The 13,931-nt window shown below is 40.8% G+C and overlaps 2 protein-coding genes and 1 long non-coding RNA gene across 3 annotated transcripts in view; 2 read left to right on the top strand and 1 right to left on the bottom strand.

Moving 5' to 3' along the window:
- Window positions 1–95: 95 nt before the first annotated feature.
- hsd17b14 (hydroxysteroid (17-beta) dehydrogenase 14) lies at window positions 96–5,203 on the bottom strand. The gene is made up of 9 exons (XM_041999231.1): window positions 5,001–5,203; window positions 4,873–4,908; window positions 4,639–4,736; window positions 4,412–4,478; window positions 4,228–4,319; window positions 3,353–3,457; window positions 3,176–3,243; window positions 1,361–1,457; window positions 96–624 (listed from the first exon to the last, which is right to left on the bottom strand). Exons 1-9 carry the CDS (start codon window positions 5,080–5,082, stop codon window positions 478–480), a joined length of 792 nt encoding a protein of 263 aa, XP_041855165.1. The 5' UTR covers window positions 5,083–5,203; the 3' UTR covers window positions 96–477.
- Window positions 5,149–13,931, top strand: part of LOC121648815 — a 25,176-nt gene continuing 16,393 nt past the window's right edge. The window contains exon 1 of the long non-coding RNA XR_006012039.1: window positions 5,149–5,226. This is a non-coding gene — a long non-coding RNA (uncharacterized LOC121648815). The remainder of the gene's footprint in view (window positions 5,227–13,931) is intronic.
- LOC121648799 (potassium voltage-gated channel subfamily A member 7) lies at window positions 8,444–12,861 on the top strand. Its single transcript, XM_041999191.1, has 3 exons — window positions 8,444–8,544; window positions 8,989–9,738; window positions 11,794–12,861. The coding sequence occupies exons 2-3, from the start codon at window positions 9,040–9,042 to the stop codon at window positions 12,727–12,729; spliced, it is 1,635 nt and encodes a 544-aa protein (XP_041855125.1). The 5' UTR covers window positions 8,444–8,544; window positions 8,989–9,039; the 3' UTR covers window positions 12,730–12,861.

Below are 13,931 nucleotides of genomic sequence, written 5' to 3'. Positions count from 1 at the left end.
TAATAGTTTCTGGGTTATTTATTAAAAATTCACTAACTGTTCGGTGGATAGACAAGATGTTTAATGGTTAAGAAGAGCCACAAAATAAACCAGAATAAAACAGACCAGTTTTATTAAACAGTAGAAACGTTACTCTGGAAGTCGTTAGAGGCGTGTCAAAAGTCTTGCATCTGACTGGCCAAGAGAAAGAGAGGGTACCGTAGGTCAAAGAGGCTGATGCTGATTGGTCGATCAGTGGGGAGGGGTGCAGGTCCTGTTACGTTGGCATTGAATGCCAATGTTTGACCCCAACCAGGCAACATAGGTAACTAAAGTATTGAAATTCCACTTTATTCTACATTATGACAAACCTCCTTGGTTTTTAAAGACATTCAGTGTTTGATTTAGTCATATAACCAGCACTTATATCCGTTCTTGATATGTTAATGTGTTAAAGCAGCTGCTCCACAGCCAAGAAATCTCTGAAGGGCAAGGTAGTCAGGTTGGGATTTGGCTCTTGAAGCCGTAGTTGAGTTCGGCACCTCCACTGAGCAGCAGGTCGATGCCAGTGCAGAAAGTGGCATCAGCAGCCAGATACAGGGCAGCCAGTCCACACTCAGCCTCTGTCCCCATTCGACCTATCAGCTGGTTTTGAGGAGAAAGCAGCACATGTGAGAAGTTGCACTGGGTAACTTCCTTGTGGTTGTGTTTGTGTGTGTGTTTATACTCCAGCAGCTATTTCCACAGCTGCTGCTGAGCTGTAAAAAAAATAAAAATAAACTTGACTACAAACTTGTTCAGTGTTGGTATAAAAGAAAGTCCCCACCCACTTAAAAACATCTGATTCTTTACATTCCATCAAAAAAGTAAAAGCCGTCTCGGAGCCTTAAAAAAAGAAACAACCCTTTAAGCTACGAGAGCTTAGACACGTCTAACTGGCCTCAATCCTTCCACTATAAATAATGCAGTGTAAACAAAGACTAGAGAGTTTCTCCTCTTATTCACTCCAGCAGCTCCAAATGGTTTTCTAACTGGGATCATCTGCTGGCCAAATAAAGACCTTTTGAAGAAACTTTCTACTGAGACCAAAGAAAGTGTTCATTTTTACAACTCAACAGAAGGTTGACAATGGGCTGTTTGCCTCATTAACACAACAACACTGCAAGAACTGTATCCAGAGAATGACCAGTCATTAGCGAGTTTCTTCTAGCACTTTAGTTTAGCTGCACCTGCTGAGCAGAAACCAAGCCATCCACATTTAATCTGTCCCAACACTCCAGTCTTTCTGGGATCAACCAAGATGTGTTACAAAAAACTTGACTTAATTCAACAGTTTCTAAATCTTTCTTATATACCATTTGCCAACTTTCCACTAGCTCACCTGAGAATTTTCTCCCTTTCTGATGGCGTCTGCAGCATCTGGTGTCTGCTTTGCCAATTCTTCCCACAGAGGGGTCATCACGTTACCTGGAGAGATGCTGCAACAGATGTCGGACAGAGGATGGAAACAGTTTAACATTTGCAGATTTTTCATACTATTTAGGTAGTGTTATTTGGGACTTGTGATTTAAATGTGAATGTTTTTTAATGATTAGAGATGAGTAATAATTTCTAATGACATCATCATCCTACTGTAGGCGACCTAATGTTTAGTTTTTCTGTTTTAGTTTAATATTCTGTATATATGGTTTCAAAAGTTTGTTAAAACGCTTATTTTTTTCCTTCTCATTGCAACTTATTTGTCTACATCAGCAGCAGCTGCGAAAACTTCAATGAAAAATAATCGCTTCACTAAAGCGTGATTGAGATGTATTTACACAACTAGATAACTGAAGGACTATTTAATCAGCTAATTAAATGCCAGCTAACTGATCCCCACTTTACAAGAATATCAAACCTTTTAAATGCTTGACTAAAAAAATAAACACAAGCAACTAATTTCCATTTGCAGTGTTATAACGGACAGCTTTGGCTAGATAAGGACTCAGATGAGGAACTTAACTGTTCTGCATTTGTTCTGCTTCACTTTGTATCCCATTTATTTACTGGCTGTTCATATTGACAGTTAACTCAATTGCATATATACACAAGGGCTATTTTCTTATTTTATTTCCTTGTTCACTGACTGCGGATGAGAAATAGCCTGTTGGCTAAACTCAAGTCTGCCTCTTGTCTGTTTAGTTGTTACATCTCATTGTATCTTAGGATATTTTTTTTTAAATATCACTGTCCCATGCATGTAAATCAAAATTGAATCTGATGTTTGAAAGGCCCACAATGGGTCCATAAAAACACAAAACTACACAAGTCTATAGCAGGTAAAAGAATAACGAGTAAATAAAAACAGAACAGTAACAATAAAAAATAGGATGTAAAAGTCTTGATCCAGACCTCATTTATTCATAAAGTACCAGTACTCCAGGTTTCTTGAAGAACTTTCCAAAGCTCTTGTTTGAATGTTGGCTGCCTTTTGTTCTGTTCTCATCCAGATCATCCCACACTAGTGATGTACCGTGCACGAAAGAGCCGGCTCTCTGAAAAGAGCCCAACATCCCATCACTATCCCACACTGCTTCACTAATATACCAAGTCCAGGTTCTGGGGAGGATTCACCCGTCCATCAACTGGACAGATTTTCAGTCCAGTTCTTGTGTCATTTGGCTTTCTGAACGCTACCCTTTCATGGAGAGCATCTTTACTAAATTATAATGTGTAGTCAACAGTGGTCCGGGCCCAGATTTTGGTGCCTTTAATAAAAAGCTGAATCATTCACGTGTCCGTGTTAAATGGGTTGAACAAAAGCATCCTTCTGAAACGGTCAGGTACAAGGACTGGACTGAAAATGAGGAAAAGAATAGCAGCTGACTCAGACCTTCAGAAAGAATGGAGAACAACTGCTTGAATAAATCATTACACTAAAGTGTTTGACTCAAAATATTCTAAAAATGAGGCATAGATCAAGACTTTTGCAAAGTTCTGGATTTGTCCTCAGTCACCTCTATCGTCTGCTGTACAGTCAGGCATCTAAGGACCACTCTGTGAAAGTGCCCAGACCCTAGTTTGAGAAATCTGAAATCTGAAATATCTGAATGTATTTATGCTAAAAAAATAACCTGTACATGTGGTGAAAGTTAAATTAGTCAGCAGAGAGTTGTATGTATGGTTTCTTTCTGTCAATAATATGAATTCTACTTACCAGTTCACTCTCACGTTGTACCGACTCTCATCCACAGCCATCGCCTTTGTCATGGAAATTATCGCCCCCTGGTGGAGAAAACATCACATTGCAGGACCCACAGTTCTAAGATTTTAGAAATGATGTAACCATAGACTGTATAAAAGATAAAAACATGCTGCAGTGACATTTCCTCACTTTAGTGGCAACATATGGTGCAGCATCTTTTTGACCAATCGTGCCCACAAGACTGGAAACATTTATGATGTTTCCTTGACGCTGCCGTAGATACGGTAGCGCAAACTGCAGAGAGACAATTCACAGATTAACAAGCTTTAGTGGCGTGACTAGATACGCGCTCACAATAAAAGTTAGTACAGTATCACTTGATTAAGAGCTGCACTTCCTCTAAATGCATTCCTGACAGAAAGAGGTCACATTTGTGTTTCACTGTCAGGTTTCTGCTGTGGTTGTGATTTACAATAGACACACACTTTCTGGTCCAGCTACAGTTTTGTGCTGATTTTATTTAGGAGCAGACTGTGCAAATATTTAGTTACATCATTTTAAGAGGATGGCCATTTTCAAAGTTAATGAAACTGTACAGGTTTTGTCCTGCCTGGTTTTTAATTCTTATTTTTTACCCCAAATCATCCCACAACTTGATTTTTAAACTATCTCTTCACAGCTCTTTTATTTGTTCTTTACCCTGTTTCTACTTCTAATAAATCCAAGCTGAGTATTTATGGAGTTCACAGGTCATTTTTGTTATGAACTTTTCAGATAGTTCTGGTTAAATGGAAATCTCACATGTACAAACAATTCTGCTGAATTTAGTCTCAACTTTGAGGCTTGTATTTTTACTGCAGTATTTTTTTCAACATTTATCTGAAGACAGTTTGTTTATAACATCACACAGTTATTAGAATGCATGCATCCAAATTAGTGTTAATGCACAACTGTTGTAAAGTGCACTTTGAAGGAAATAATCTGAATTAATTAGATTTGAATTAATCTATAAAATTTTACAAGTTTATTTTCTAATCATTTATACACAAGTGTAAAAATGTTACTTTAGATGCCAAGAAGTAGCTGACGAGGTTGAGATTCAGCAGATCTCTGAACTCCTCTGCTGTGGTGTCAGCTGTGGATTTATGAGGAGGGTCTGAAGAGGAAGAAATCAAAAACATGCACAAATTAAGCAGCAGTTGCATCAACGTGTGTCTGCAGCAAGGAGAGAAGAAATGCAAGACTCACGCCAGCCTGCATTGTTGACCAGACAGTCAATGTGTCCATAATGTTCCACTGTGACTGTGATCAATCTCTGGTGAGACAATCAGAGCCACAGGTGAGACATAAATGCACAAATTTAATACAAAATCTACTCCAACTTAAACCCATGAGGTCTGGTTAGTGCTAATGTGGCTACAGATATACCACAAGTGTAGTGTCTAACCAGCATGAGGTCTAGATGTGGACTCTACCTTGAGGTCTTCTTCTTTAGAGACATCACACATGACAAATCTGCATGAACCTGGTCCCGTTATGTTCAGCTCTGCTTCCAGAGCTTCACCTGCTGCACCTAAAAGACATGCACAGTGAAATATAACATGTCTTTGAAGTTACTTTTTCTGTATGTAAACAAATCCTCTGACACGATCTACAATTTTCAGTCAGTTAACTGAATGTGCTGCAGCTTTTTCAGTCATATCACTGACCTCTTGCACAAAACACCACTTTGGCACCATTTTCCACTAAAACGAAAAGCACGCAAAAACATTTAGTGCGCCACTTCCTAAAACAACTACATTCAAACCCACTGCGTAAACATGGACAATTATCCTACCAAACGCTTTGACAATTCCTCTACCAATCCCCTTGGATCCTCCAGTGACAATAACAACTTTGTTTTGATAACGGAGAGACATTTTGCGTGCACGCTGCGGATCTTTCCGGGAAAACCCCGCAAAAGGCTGAGTTGCTGTCAAACAGCGCGACCTGATTGCAGAAAATCAGGAGCGATCATTTATTCACCGTGCAAAGCTCAGAGTCTCCTCCTCTTTGTCAACTGAGTTTCTTCCTCTTCTCTTTTTGGGTTCAAAGTTCAGTTGCGTTCAAGCTCCTCTGGCGTGTTTGGAAATCACAAGTTCGTTCACAACTCAAAAAAAAAAAGAAAAAAAAAAAAAAAGGGGGGGAGACTTCCATGTCCCAGCAGCTTCACTCTCCAAAACAGATTTTAGCCAGATTTTGTAGACTAAAACTTTACAGGGTCAGACATTACTGCTTAGTTGCAAGTACCTTTAACAATTAACTGCAACTAAGGGATTATTTTTCATGCCCAAAAGTGTTTATTAAAACTTTATCAGAATTACGATTTTAATTTGACAAAAATTTCAGTACAGGTGTAAACAGGAGGCAAAGCTGTGAAATCTTGTGATGAAACTTACAGCTGTCCAGGAAAGGATATCAAAAATTGGTAGTAGTCCAAGTTAAAATCCTGGTTGCAGCGTTTTCTAAAAATTTGCCCTCTTTAAATGTTTCACTTGCTGGTATCACAATAAAGTAGGGCATAGAAATAATATAAAAAATAAGATATAAAAAATACAAGATAATTTCTCACCTTTGAATGACAGCTACCATATATTTAAAATAATAAATACATTTTCCAAGAGGGAGTTCACAGTCCAAATCATGCAGGCACAAGACAGAAGGCTATAACATCACAGAACTTACTTTAACTGATTTTATCAAAGAAACAATAAAGCAGCTGGAGATCAGATAACTGACAAGTCTGAACAAAACTAAAGATAAAGAGAAGATGGGACAGAATCCCAGGGAATAAGACAAAAATAAATAAATAAATAAATACAGGAAAAACCAGAGAGAGCTCAAGAGACAAGACTAACATCCAGATGGAAGAGGCCCCATAGGACAGAGGTGGAAACAATCAAGACAATTACAGCAGATTATACATACAGGGTGTGCAGAATTATTAGGCAAGTTGTATTTTTGAGGATTAATTTTATTAATGAACAACTACTATGTTCGCAATGAACACAAAAGACTCATAAATATCAAAGCTGAATATTTTTGGAAGTTGGAGTGGGGCTCTTTTTAGTATCTTAGGAGGATATTTCTGTGTGTGCAGGTGACTATTACTGTGCATAATTATTAGGCAACTTAACAAAAACCAAATATATACCCATTTCACTTATTTTCACCAGGGAAACCAATATAACAACTCAAAATTTACAAATATACATTTCTGGCATTCAAAAACAAATCAGTGACCAATATAACCACCTTTCTTTGCGAGGACACTCAAAAGCCTGCCATCCATAGATTCTGTCAGTGACTTGATCTGTTCACGATCAACATTGTGTGCAGCAGCAACCACAGCCTCCCAGACACTGTTCAGAGAGGTGTACTGTTATCCCTCCCTGTAGATCTCACATTTGATGAAGGACCACGGGTTCTCTATGGGGTTAAGATCAGGTGAACAAGGAGGCCATGTCATTATTTTTTCTTCTTTTAGACCTTTTCTGGCCAGCCACGCAGTGGAGTACTTGGATGCGTGTGATGGAGCATTGTCCTGCATGAAAATCATGTTTTTCTTGAAGATGCTGACTTCTTCCTGTACCACTGCTTGAAGAAGGTGTCTTCCAGAAACTGGCAGTAGGACTGGGAGTTGTGCTTGACTCCATCCTCAACCCGAAAAGGTCCCACAAGCTCATCTTTGATGATACCAGCCCATACCAGTACCCCACCTCCACCTTGCTGGCGTCTGAGTGGAGCTCTTTGCCCTGTACTGATCCAGCCACGGGCCCATCCATCTGGCCCATCAAGACTCACTCTCATTTCATCAGTCCATAAAACCTTAGGAAAATCAGTTTTATGATATTTCTTGGCCCAGTCTTGATGTTTTATCTTGTGTGTCTTGTTCAGTGGTGGTCGGTTTTCAGCCTTCCTTACCTTGGCCATGTCCCTGAGTATTGCACACCTTGTGCTTCTTGGCACTCCAGTGATGTTGTAGCTCTGAAATATGGCAAAACTGGTGGCAAATGGCATCTTGGCAGCTTCACGCTTGATTTTCCTCAGTTCATGGGCAGTTATTTTGCGCCTTGTTTTTTCAACACGCTTCTTGTTGACTATTTTGAATGAAACGCTTGATTGTTCGATGATCACGCCTCAAAAGCTTGGCAATTTTAAGAGTGCTGCATCCCTCTGCGAGACATCTCACTATTTTTGACTTTTCAGAGTCTGTCAAATCTCTCTTCTGACCCATTTTGCCAAAGGAATGGAAGTTGCCTAATAATTATGCACACCTGATATAGGGTGTTGATGTCATTAGACCACACCCCTTCTCATTACAGAGATGCACATCACCTGATATGCTTAATTGGTAGTAGGCTTTTAAGCCTGTACCGGTTGGAGTAGAACAACATGCATAAAGAGGATGATGTGGTCAAAATACTCATTTGCCTAATAATTCTGCACACAGTGTATATAATCACAATCTGCAACATACATAAAAGAAAATAAAACCAACATTTATAAAATGCCACAAGAGTTTTAATGCACATAATGAAGTTTGATTGTGTGACTAGAATAACCACAAACGTCTATATTTTCATATTCAGTACATAACAATTTATGGGTTTTAATTTTGTTTAAATGTCTGCAAAAGCCAACACAAAGATTTCAGCTTTGATTTATTGCTGAGTTATGAAAGAGGCTACGAGCCAAAAATAACAACAAGCCACAAGTTATTGAGTGTATATCAGCATTAGACACATCAGCCTGCTCTCTATTTATTTTCTGTCATATATTTTTTTTTTAGGTCTCCTGATTTTGCTACATGAAAGGGCAAGTCGATGTGCACATATGCATGCAAACATGTACAGTATGTTTAAGAAAGAGCGAGGAACTTAAGAGGTCAACATTTTAGTGCAGGAAGGGTTGTTGGGACAGAAAAAAAAAAAAAAGAAAGTGCAGGGAGCAGAGGCAGTGGCCTTCTTGGAGCTGGAGAGGGGTCAAAGATTGAATTTCTTCCCTCAAGCATTCCCTGAGTGGCGCACTGAGCGTGAGAGAGCGTGCAAGGGTGCAAGTCAAGACAGTGAGTGACCTACAAACAAGCTTAACTTCACCCAGGGCTGCAGATTAACACCACAGCAGCCCCTGAAGAAGCTCTCTGCCTCCTCCCTGCTGCTCATGAAGGAGGGACAATTGGGAGGGCTTTCCTGGACATCGCAATGAGGGACCTGGTACAGAAGCTGTTGCAGAAGGAAGGAAGCAGAAGAAACACCTGGAGGTGGAGGTACAGCCGGAGAGTTATGGTTTCTCTCTGGAGGTTTGATTAGTGGGAACCAGTGGAGCAGGCAGGCAGACAGGTGAGAAGACTGGTGTAAGGTGGGCTTTTACTCACTGTATGTAATGAGAGTTTTGCATGGTTCATTTGATGGAAGTTATACAAGATATGTGAAGAAAGGTGGGAAAATAGAAGGTTTTGCTTTTGTTAAATGGTGTTGCCTTTTGTTTATAAGGTGCACTAACTTAACTTATCCAAATAATATAATATTCCTGCACTAAGTCTTTGTTATAGACATGATGTTCAATTTTCATTTTACTGTTCTGTTTCTCCTATCAGTCCGGCTTCTTTGGAGTATTTTTATTATGTTATGATAAATATAAATTCATGTATCTTTCTGATGATGTGTAACTTGTCAGAAACTGGCTAAATATCAGCACTATTCTTCAGCTTTGAGGTGATTTCTTAACTTTTCCATCCATATCTTCACTGCTGGGGTAACCTTGTTTTGTTTCCTCCCCTTTAGAACAAAAACACAATAAAAGTAGCAAAAAAGTCATAAATCCAAAACTAAGATATGCAAAATCAAGACAAAGGGGGAAGACTGGATGAAGGAGGGGACTCAAATGAAAAACAAAAAGCAGAAGATGTCAGTGATGAACAGAAGCAGAGCAAAGACAAGCTCAACAAGCTGGAGAGGGAGAGTGGAGAGAAGGAGCCGAGAAGCGTGGCCAGGAAGGAGAACCGTCGCCCCTGTCACTGGAAGAGTGGCTGGGCTCTGACTGAACGCCTGGCCATCAATGTGTCAGGGATGCGTTACGAGACCCAGCTCCGAACCCTCGCTCAGTTCCCCGACTCCCTGCTCGGCGACCCCCGTCGACGCCTCCGCTACTTTGACCCCCTGCGTAATGAACTCTTCCTGGACAGAAACCGCATCTGCTTTGATGCCATTCTCTACTTCTACCAGTCAGGTGGGAGGTTGCGGAGGCCTGCCAACATCCCCCTCGACATGTTCCTGGAGGAGCTGCACTTTTATGAGCTCGGGGAGGAGATCATCGACCGCTTCAAAGAAGACGAGGGTTTTCCCAAAGAGGAGGAGAGACCTTTGCCCCCCAAAAAATGGCAGCAGCAAATCTGGATGCTGTTTGAGTATCCAGAGTCCTCTAGCGGAGCCAGGATCATTGCCATCATCAGCGTCATGGTCATCATCCTCTCCATCCTCATCTTCTGCCTGGAGACTCTGCCTGAGTTCAGAAATGAGAAGGAGCGGAGGGAGGTGAGGATGGGTTGCAGGGTGACACATAATACTTATGTGATTATGCTAGCTTGTGTAAAGGAGGAAGACAGTCAGACAAGGGAAGACGCAGGCAGGCCACTGACAGGGGGCAATGACAACAGAGGTTAACACTGTAAAGTGATGAGGTGAGCACAGGAGGACAATAAGTGCTGACAGGTGTCGCCTTGCCCAACATCAACCAGCTCCTACAGGACAACATCTTTATCTGCTCTATCAACACTAACCTTAAAAAAAAGATGTCAGAGAAAAGCTAAGAATCAAGACTGAAGGAGGAGGAATCAAGGGCAGCAGGGAGAGACAGCTAAAGCGTGTTTCCTGAGATTATTTTGGACTTGTCATTAAATCTGATCCACTCAGGCTGAGGGGAAGGAATGGAGAGGATGAGGAGAGCAGTTAAACCACAAGCAGAAAAAACAAAAATGAGGAGAGCAGTCACAACAGTTTGGATGGAGGGAGACGGTGCAGAGATGCTATGCCTCTTAGACCAATCATAAGACACCTGCAAGACCAACGGGTGTGTTTAGATGAAGTGATACTTTTAAAATTAGTGAGAAAAGAGACGGAGTGAAGGGGCTTAGAAGTGGAGAAGCAAGTGTGAAGGCAAGCAAAGAGAGCTAGTTTCACATTACCCCTTGAAGAGCTAGTGGGCTATATATAGATGAAGGACAACCCTTAGAGTGCATCAACACATAAACCTAAGTCCATATTAATAAACGCTGTGAGTCAGAGGCACTGAGAACGGCATGGAAAACGGCGGCAGATCAACTTTTCTGATGACTGCCGCAGAATGAAATTAGCCTCATGAAGCCTGGAGACGAGACATATTCTGGCAATTCGAGGAGCAGAAAAGATCCCAGCAAACACTCGAGGGATTTATGCAGCAACATTCTCGTACTCTGATACCATCAGACTGTAGGTGATCAGTGCACACTACATGAACCACCACAAAACTGTATCCAGAGCATAATCAGCTATTCACTGGGTGGAAAATCTTACAAACTGCATTTGATTAGTTAGATCTTAAGGGGTGTGTGTGAATGGTTTTATGTGACCTTTTCAGTCTGGAACTGAAAGTTGGATAGCCAAAATTTGGATATCTTAGAAATCAAATCCATGTGAGTATTTCCTGTCTTTGCACAAGTAAAAACCTCCAGATTATACATAAAGTAACAGACACGAGGACAGAAAACTGACACTAAAAGCAAGCGCTCAGTTTCCAGTTTATTAGGTCCATCCAGCGGAAACTCATCCACAAGTACTGCTATAAATCCTCCTTTCATGAAGGTTGTAATGTTCAGAGTGAGCTGAAAAAAGGGGGATTTTTTCAGAACATATAGTTCTCATTATCTACAAAAATACAAATTTTAAGATGGTCAAATTGATGAATCAGCACCTTTTAACACGTACATCATCACCAGTTATATTAGACTAAATTATTTTTAACAGCCTCTACCTATGAACGTGAGACTGAGTGTACCAATAAGTGTTGAGGACAATATGTGCTGCAAAGCCATCAAATGCTTATAGTAACTTTATCTAACTTGTTAAAAGACATTAATGCCCAGTTATTTCAAACCTGCAGCTTCGGCCCAGAAAAACAGCAAACAGCTGGTTTAAACGAAGTGTCAGATGTCTGTAACACAAGCCGGCATCACATGGACGTAATGTTTATTTGTGTTTAAATATAGAGAAAGTGATTTATATAAAAGTCTGTGGAAAAAATTAAAGCAGGGAGAGTGAAAAAGGAGAGGAGAGAAACGTTAGCACAGTATCACAGATATCACAGGATCCTGATGACAGATGTCATACCTCAAATGTGCAGAGGACAAACTTTGATTACAATCTCACTTGTCCCCCTCCTTCTTTTCTCTGTTTACACCCCTGTAAACATCGTCTCCATGATACTATTTACTATCACTCCACCTCTTCTTGTTATTCTCACATTTCTCTTTCTAACTCATGTTTGACAAGCAGAAAATGGAGTGAAATGAGTGCATCCGTGTGACCACCTGTGCTTCATTATTTGTCTTTCAGCAATTCACCACCACACCTCACCCCACCATCCCCAACGAAACCATCTCTGTCCCACCCACATTCACTCCCTTTCAGGATCCTTTCTTCATTGTAGAGACTATTTGCATCTGCTGGTTCTCCTTTGAACTCGTCATGCGCTTCATCAGTGCTCCGAACAAGATGCACTTCTTCAAAGACATCATGAACATCATCGACTTCTTGGCCATTATGCCTTATTTCGTCACGCTGGGCACAGAGCTCGCAAAGGACAAAGGCACGCAGCCCTCCGTGTCCCTAGCCCTGATCAGGGTCATCAGGTTGGTGAGAGTCTTCAGGATCTTCAAGCTTTCTCGTCACTCCAAAGGTCTCCAGATCCTGGGCCAAACGCTGAAGGCCAGCCTGCGAGAGCTCGCCCTGCTTATCTTCTTCCTCTTCATTGGGGTTATACTCTTTTCTAGTGCTGTATACTTTGCTGAGGTGGACAGTCCTGGCACACTCTTCACCAGCATACCTGAGGCTTTCTGGTGGGCAGTGGTGTCCATGACGACTGTCGGTTATGGGGACATGTGTCCTGGGACAGTTGGAGGGAAATTGGTGGGCTCCATGTGTGCCATTGCCGGTGTGCTCACTATCTCTTTGCCGGTGCCCGTCATCGTGTCAAACTTCAGCTACTTCTACCACCGAGAGATGGAGTGTGAGGACACCAGGGAATACCACCATGTCTCCACATCCCTGTGGGAAAAGGACAAAGAGGATGATGAAGGGGATGATGAGGAGGATGGAATGGATGAGGATCCTGACCATATGGAGGATTACGCACCACTTTACGAGCAGAACAGGCTCACATGCCCTCAGTTCAATGGGGCTCTTCTGTCAGGGCTATGTGCAGGACAGGTACCGGGCGATCAGAGAGGGATACAGTTTAATCTAAAAGAACCTTTGGTCACTCAGGTCTGATGGACAGGAAACTGATTTACACTCAAACACTGTCACACATCAGGAAAGAAGATGCTGCTGAGATGGGTCAGAAGAAAACACCACCATGACTTGCACTGACATAAACCACAAAATTAACAGAAATTTTTATGTTTTCAGATCCCTCAAAGCTTCTTCTGTTGTTGCTTTAAAGGACAATATATATATATATATATATATATATATATATATATATATATATACATATATATATATATATATATATTTTTTAAACATTTCAAATAGTTCTTTAATAGCTATTATAAGTTTGACAGTTGTTTGCACATAGAGGTTGACAAAACTGCTCACAGGTTTTTAATTTTGACCATCTTTTTTTTTTCTTTTTTTTTGCTAATGAAGAAGTTGTGTTAAAACAGAAAGTGGGACAAATTTCTTTCCAGCTGAACAGGAAAAGGTCTGAGGTTTCTGAAAATGAATTTAATCTGTGAGATTTCTGTTTGAATTCTGTCATTGTGGGAAAACTGATTAGCCTCTTTCTGCAAAAGTTTGACAAACTTTTATATTTATTTAACTTACTTATTGAAAGCAAAGTCTCATATATATAAAAATGAAGTTTACATGACACACTGGTGAAAACACTGCAATGAAAGAGCTGCGTATTTGTCTGTGGATGTTTGGTATCCAACTAGATCAATCCAATGTTCGCCCCCCTGCTTGTACGGCAGCTACATTTGCAGCGGGTGTTAATGTTGCACTTGTCCCAGTTATGGCAGAAATGTGGAGCCGTAATCTCAGGCTGACGAGGACAATAAAGAGATCGCTCATCGGCTGGCGGTGCTGCAGATTCAGCCGATGTGTTTGGTCCACAGCCAGTTTGTGTGTGACACACTTATACGGTGTAAACGATACAGCTCAGAGAGGTGGATGGCAAACGTTGATCTCAGCTCTGTGCTGGTTGACATTTCTGTCACAGAGGTGAGGACAAAACTACCTCAAACTGAATCTGAGGCTCACCTAGTTACTACTGAAACTGCTCACAGTAGTTTTAGTGGGAATGAGCATCATCACTGAAAATCTTCTGCCTTTATCACCTTCCAAGTGTGCAACTAAAGAGAAGCCAAATCTGTTTTCTCAGTCTTAAACACTCAATGTCTTTAGGATTAAACTTAACTAAACAAAAGCTCTGGATCTGTCATACAGTGAAATTGAAACAAGCTGTTTAT

The sequence above is a fragment of the Melanotaenia boesemani genome, chromosome 2 (genome assembly GCF_017639745.1).
Source record: "Melanotaenia boesemani isolate fMelBoe1 chromosome 2, fMelBoe1.pri, whole genome shotgun sequence".
In the NCBI taxonomy this organism is placed as follows: domain Eukaryota; kingdom Metazoa; phylum Chordata; class Actinopteri; order Atheriniformes; family Melanotaeniidae; genus Melanotaenia; species Melanotaenia boesemani.
The sequence above is the reverse complement of the archived record's forward strand: the minus strand, read 5'-3'. Positions and strand labels throughout refer to the sequence as shown.

Bases quoted from the DNA above. Each gene is read 5' to 3' on its own strand.
- hsd17b14 (XM_041999231.1), bottom strand. From the start codon at position 5,082: ATGTCTCTCCGTTATCAAAACAAAGTTGTTATTGTCACTGGAGGATCC. The intron at 3,244-3,352 runs GTGAGGAAATGT...TTTCTCCACCAG, and splicing joins CACCATATGTTGCCACTAAA to GGGGCGATAATTTCCATGAC. The intron at 625-1,360 runs GTGAGCTAGTGG...CCTCAAAACCAG, and splicing joins GAAAGGGAGAAAATTCTCAG to CTGATAGGTCGAATGGGGAC.
- LOC121648799 (XM_041999191.1), top strand. From the start codon at position 9,040: ATGCAAAATCAAGACAAAGGGGGAAGACTGGATGAAGGAGGGGACTCA. The intron at 9,739-11,793 runs GTGAGGATGGGT...TTTGTCTTTCAG, and splicing joins ATGAGAAGGAGCGGAGGGAG to CAATTCACCACCACACCTCA.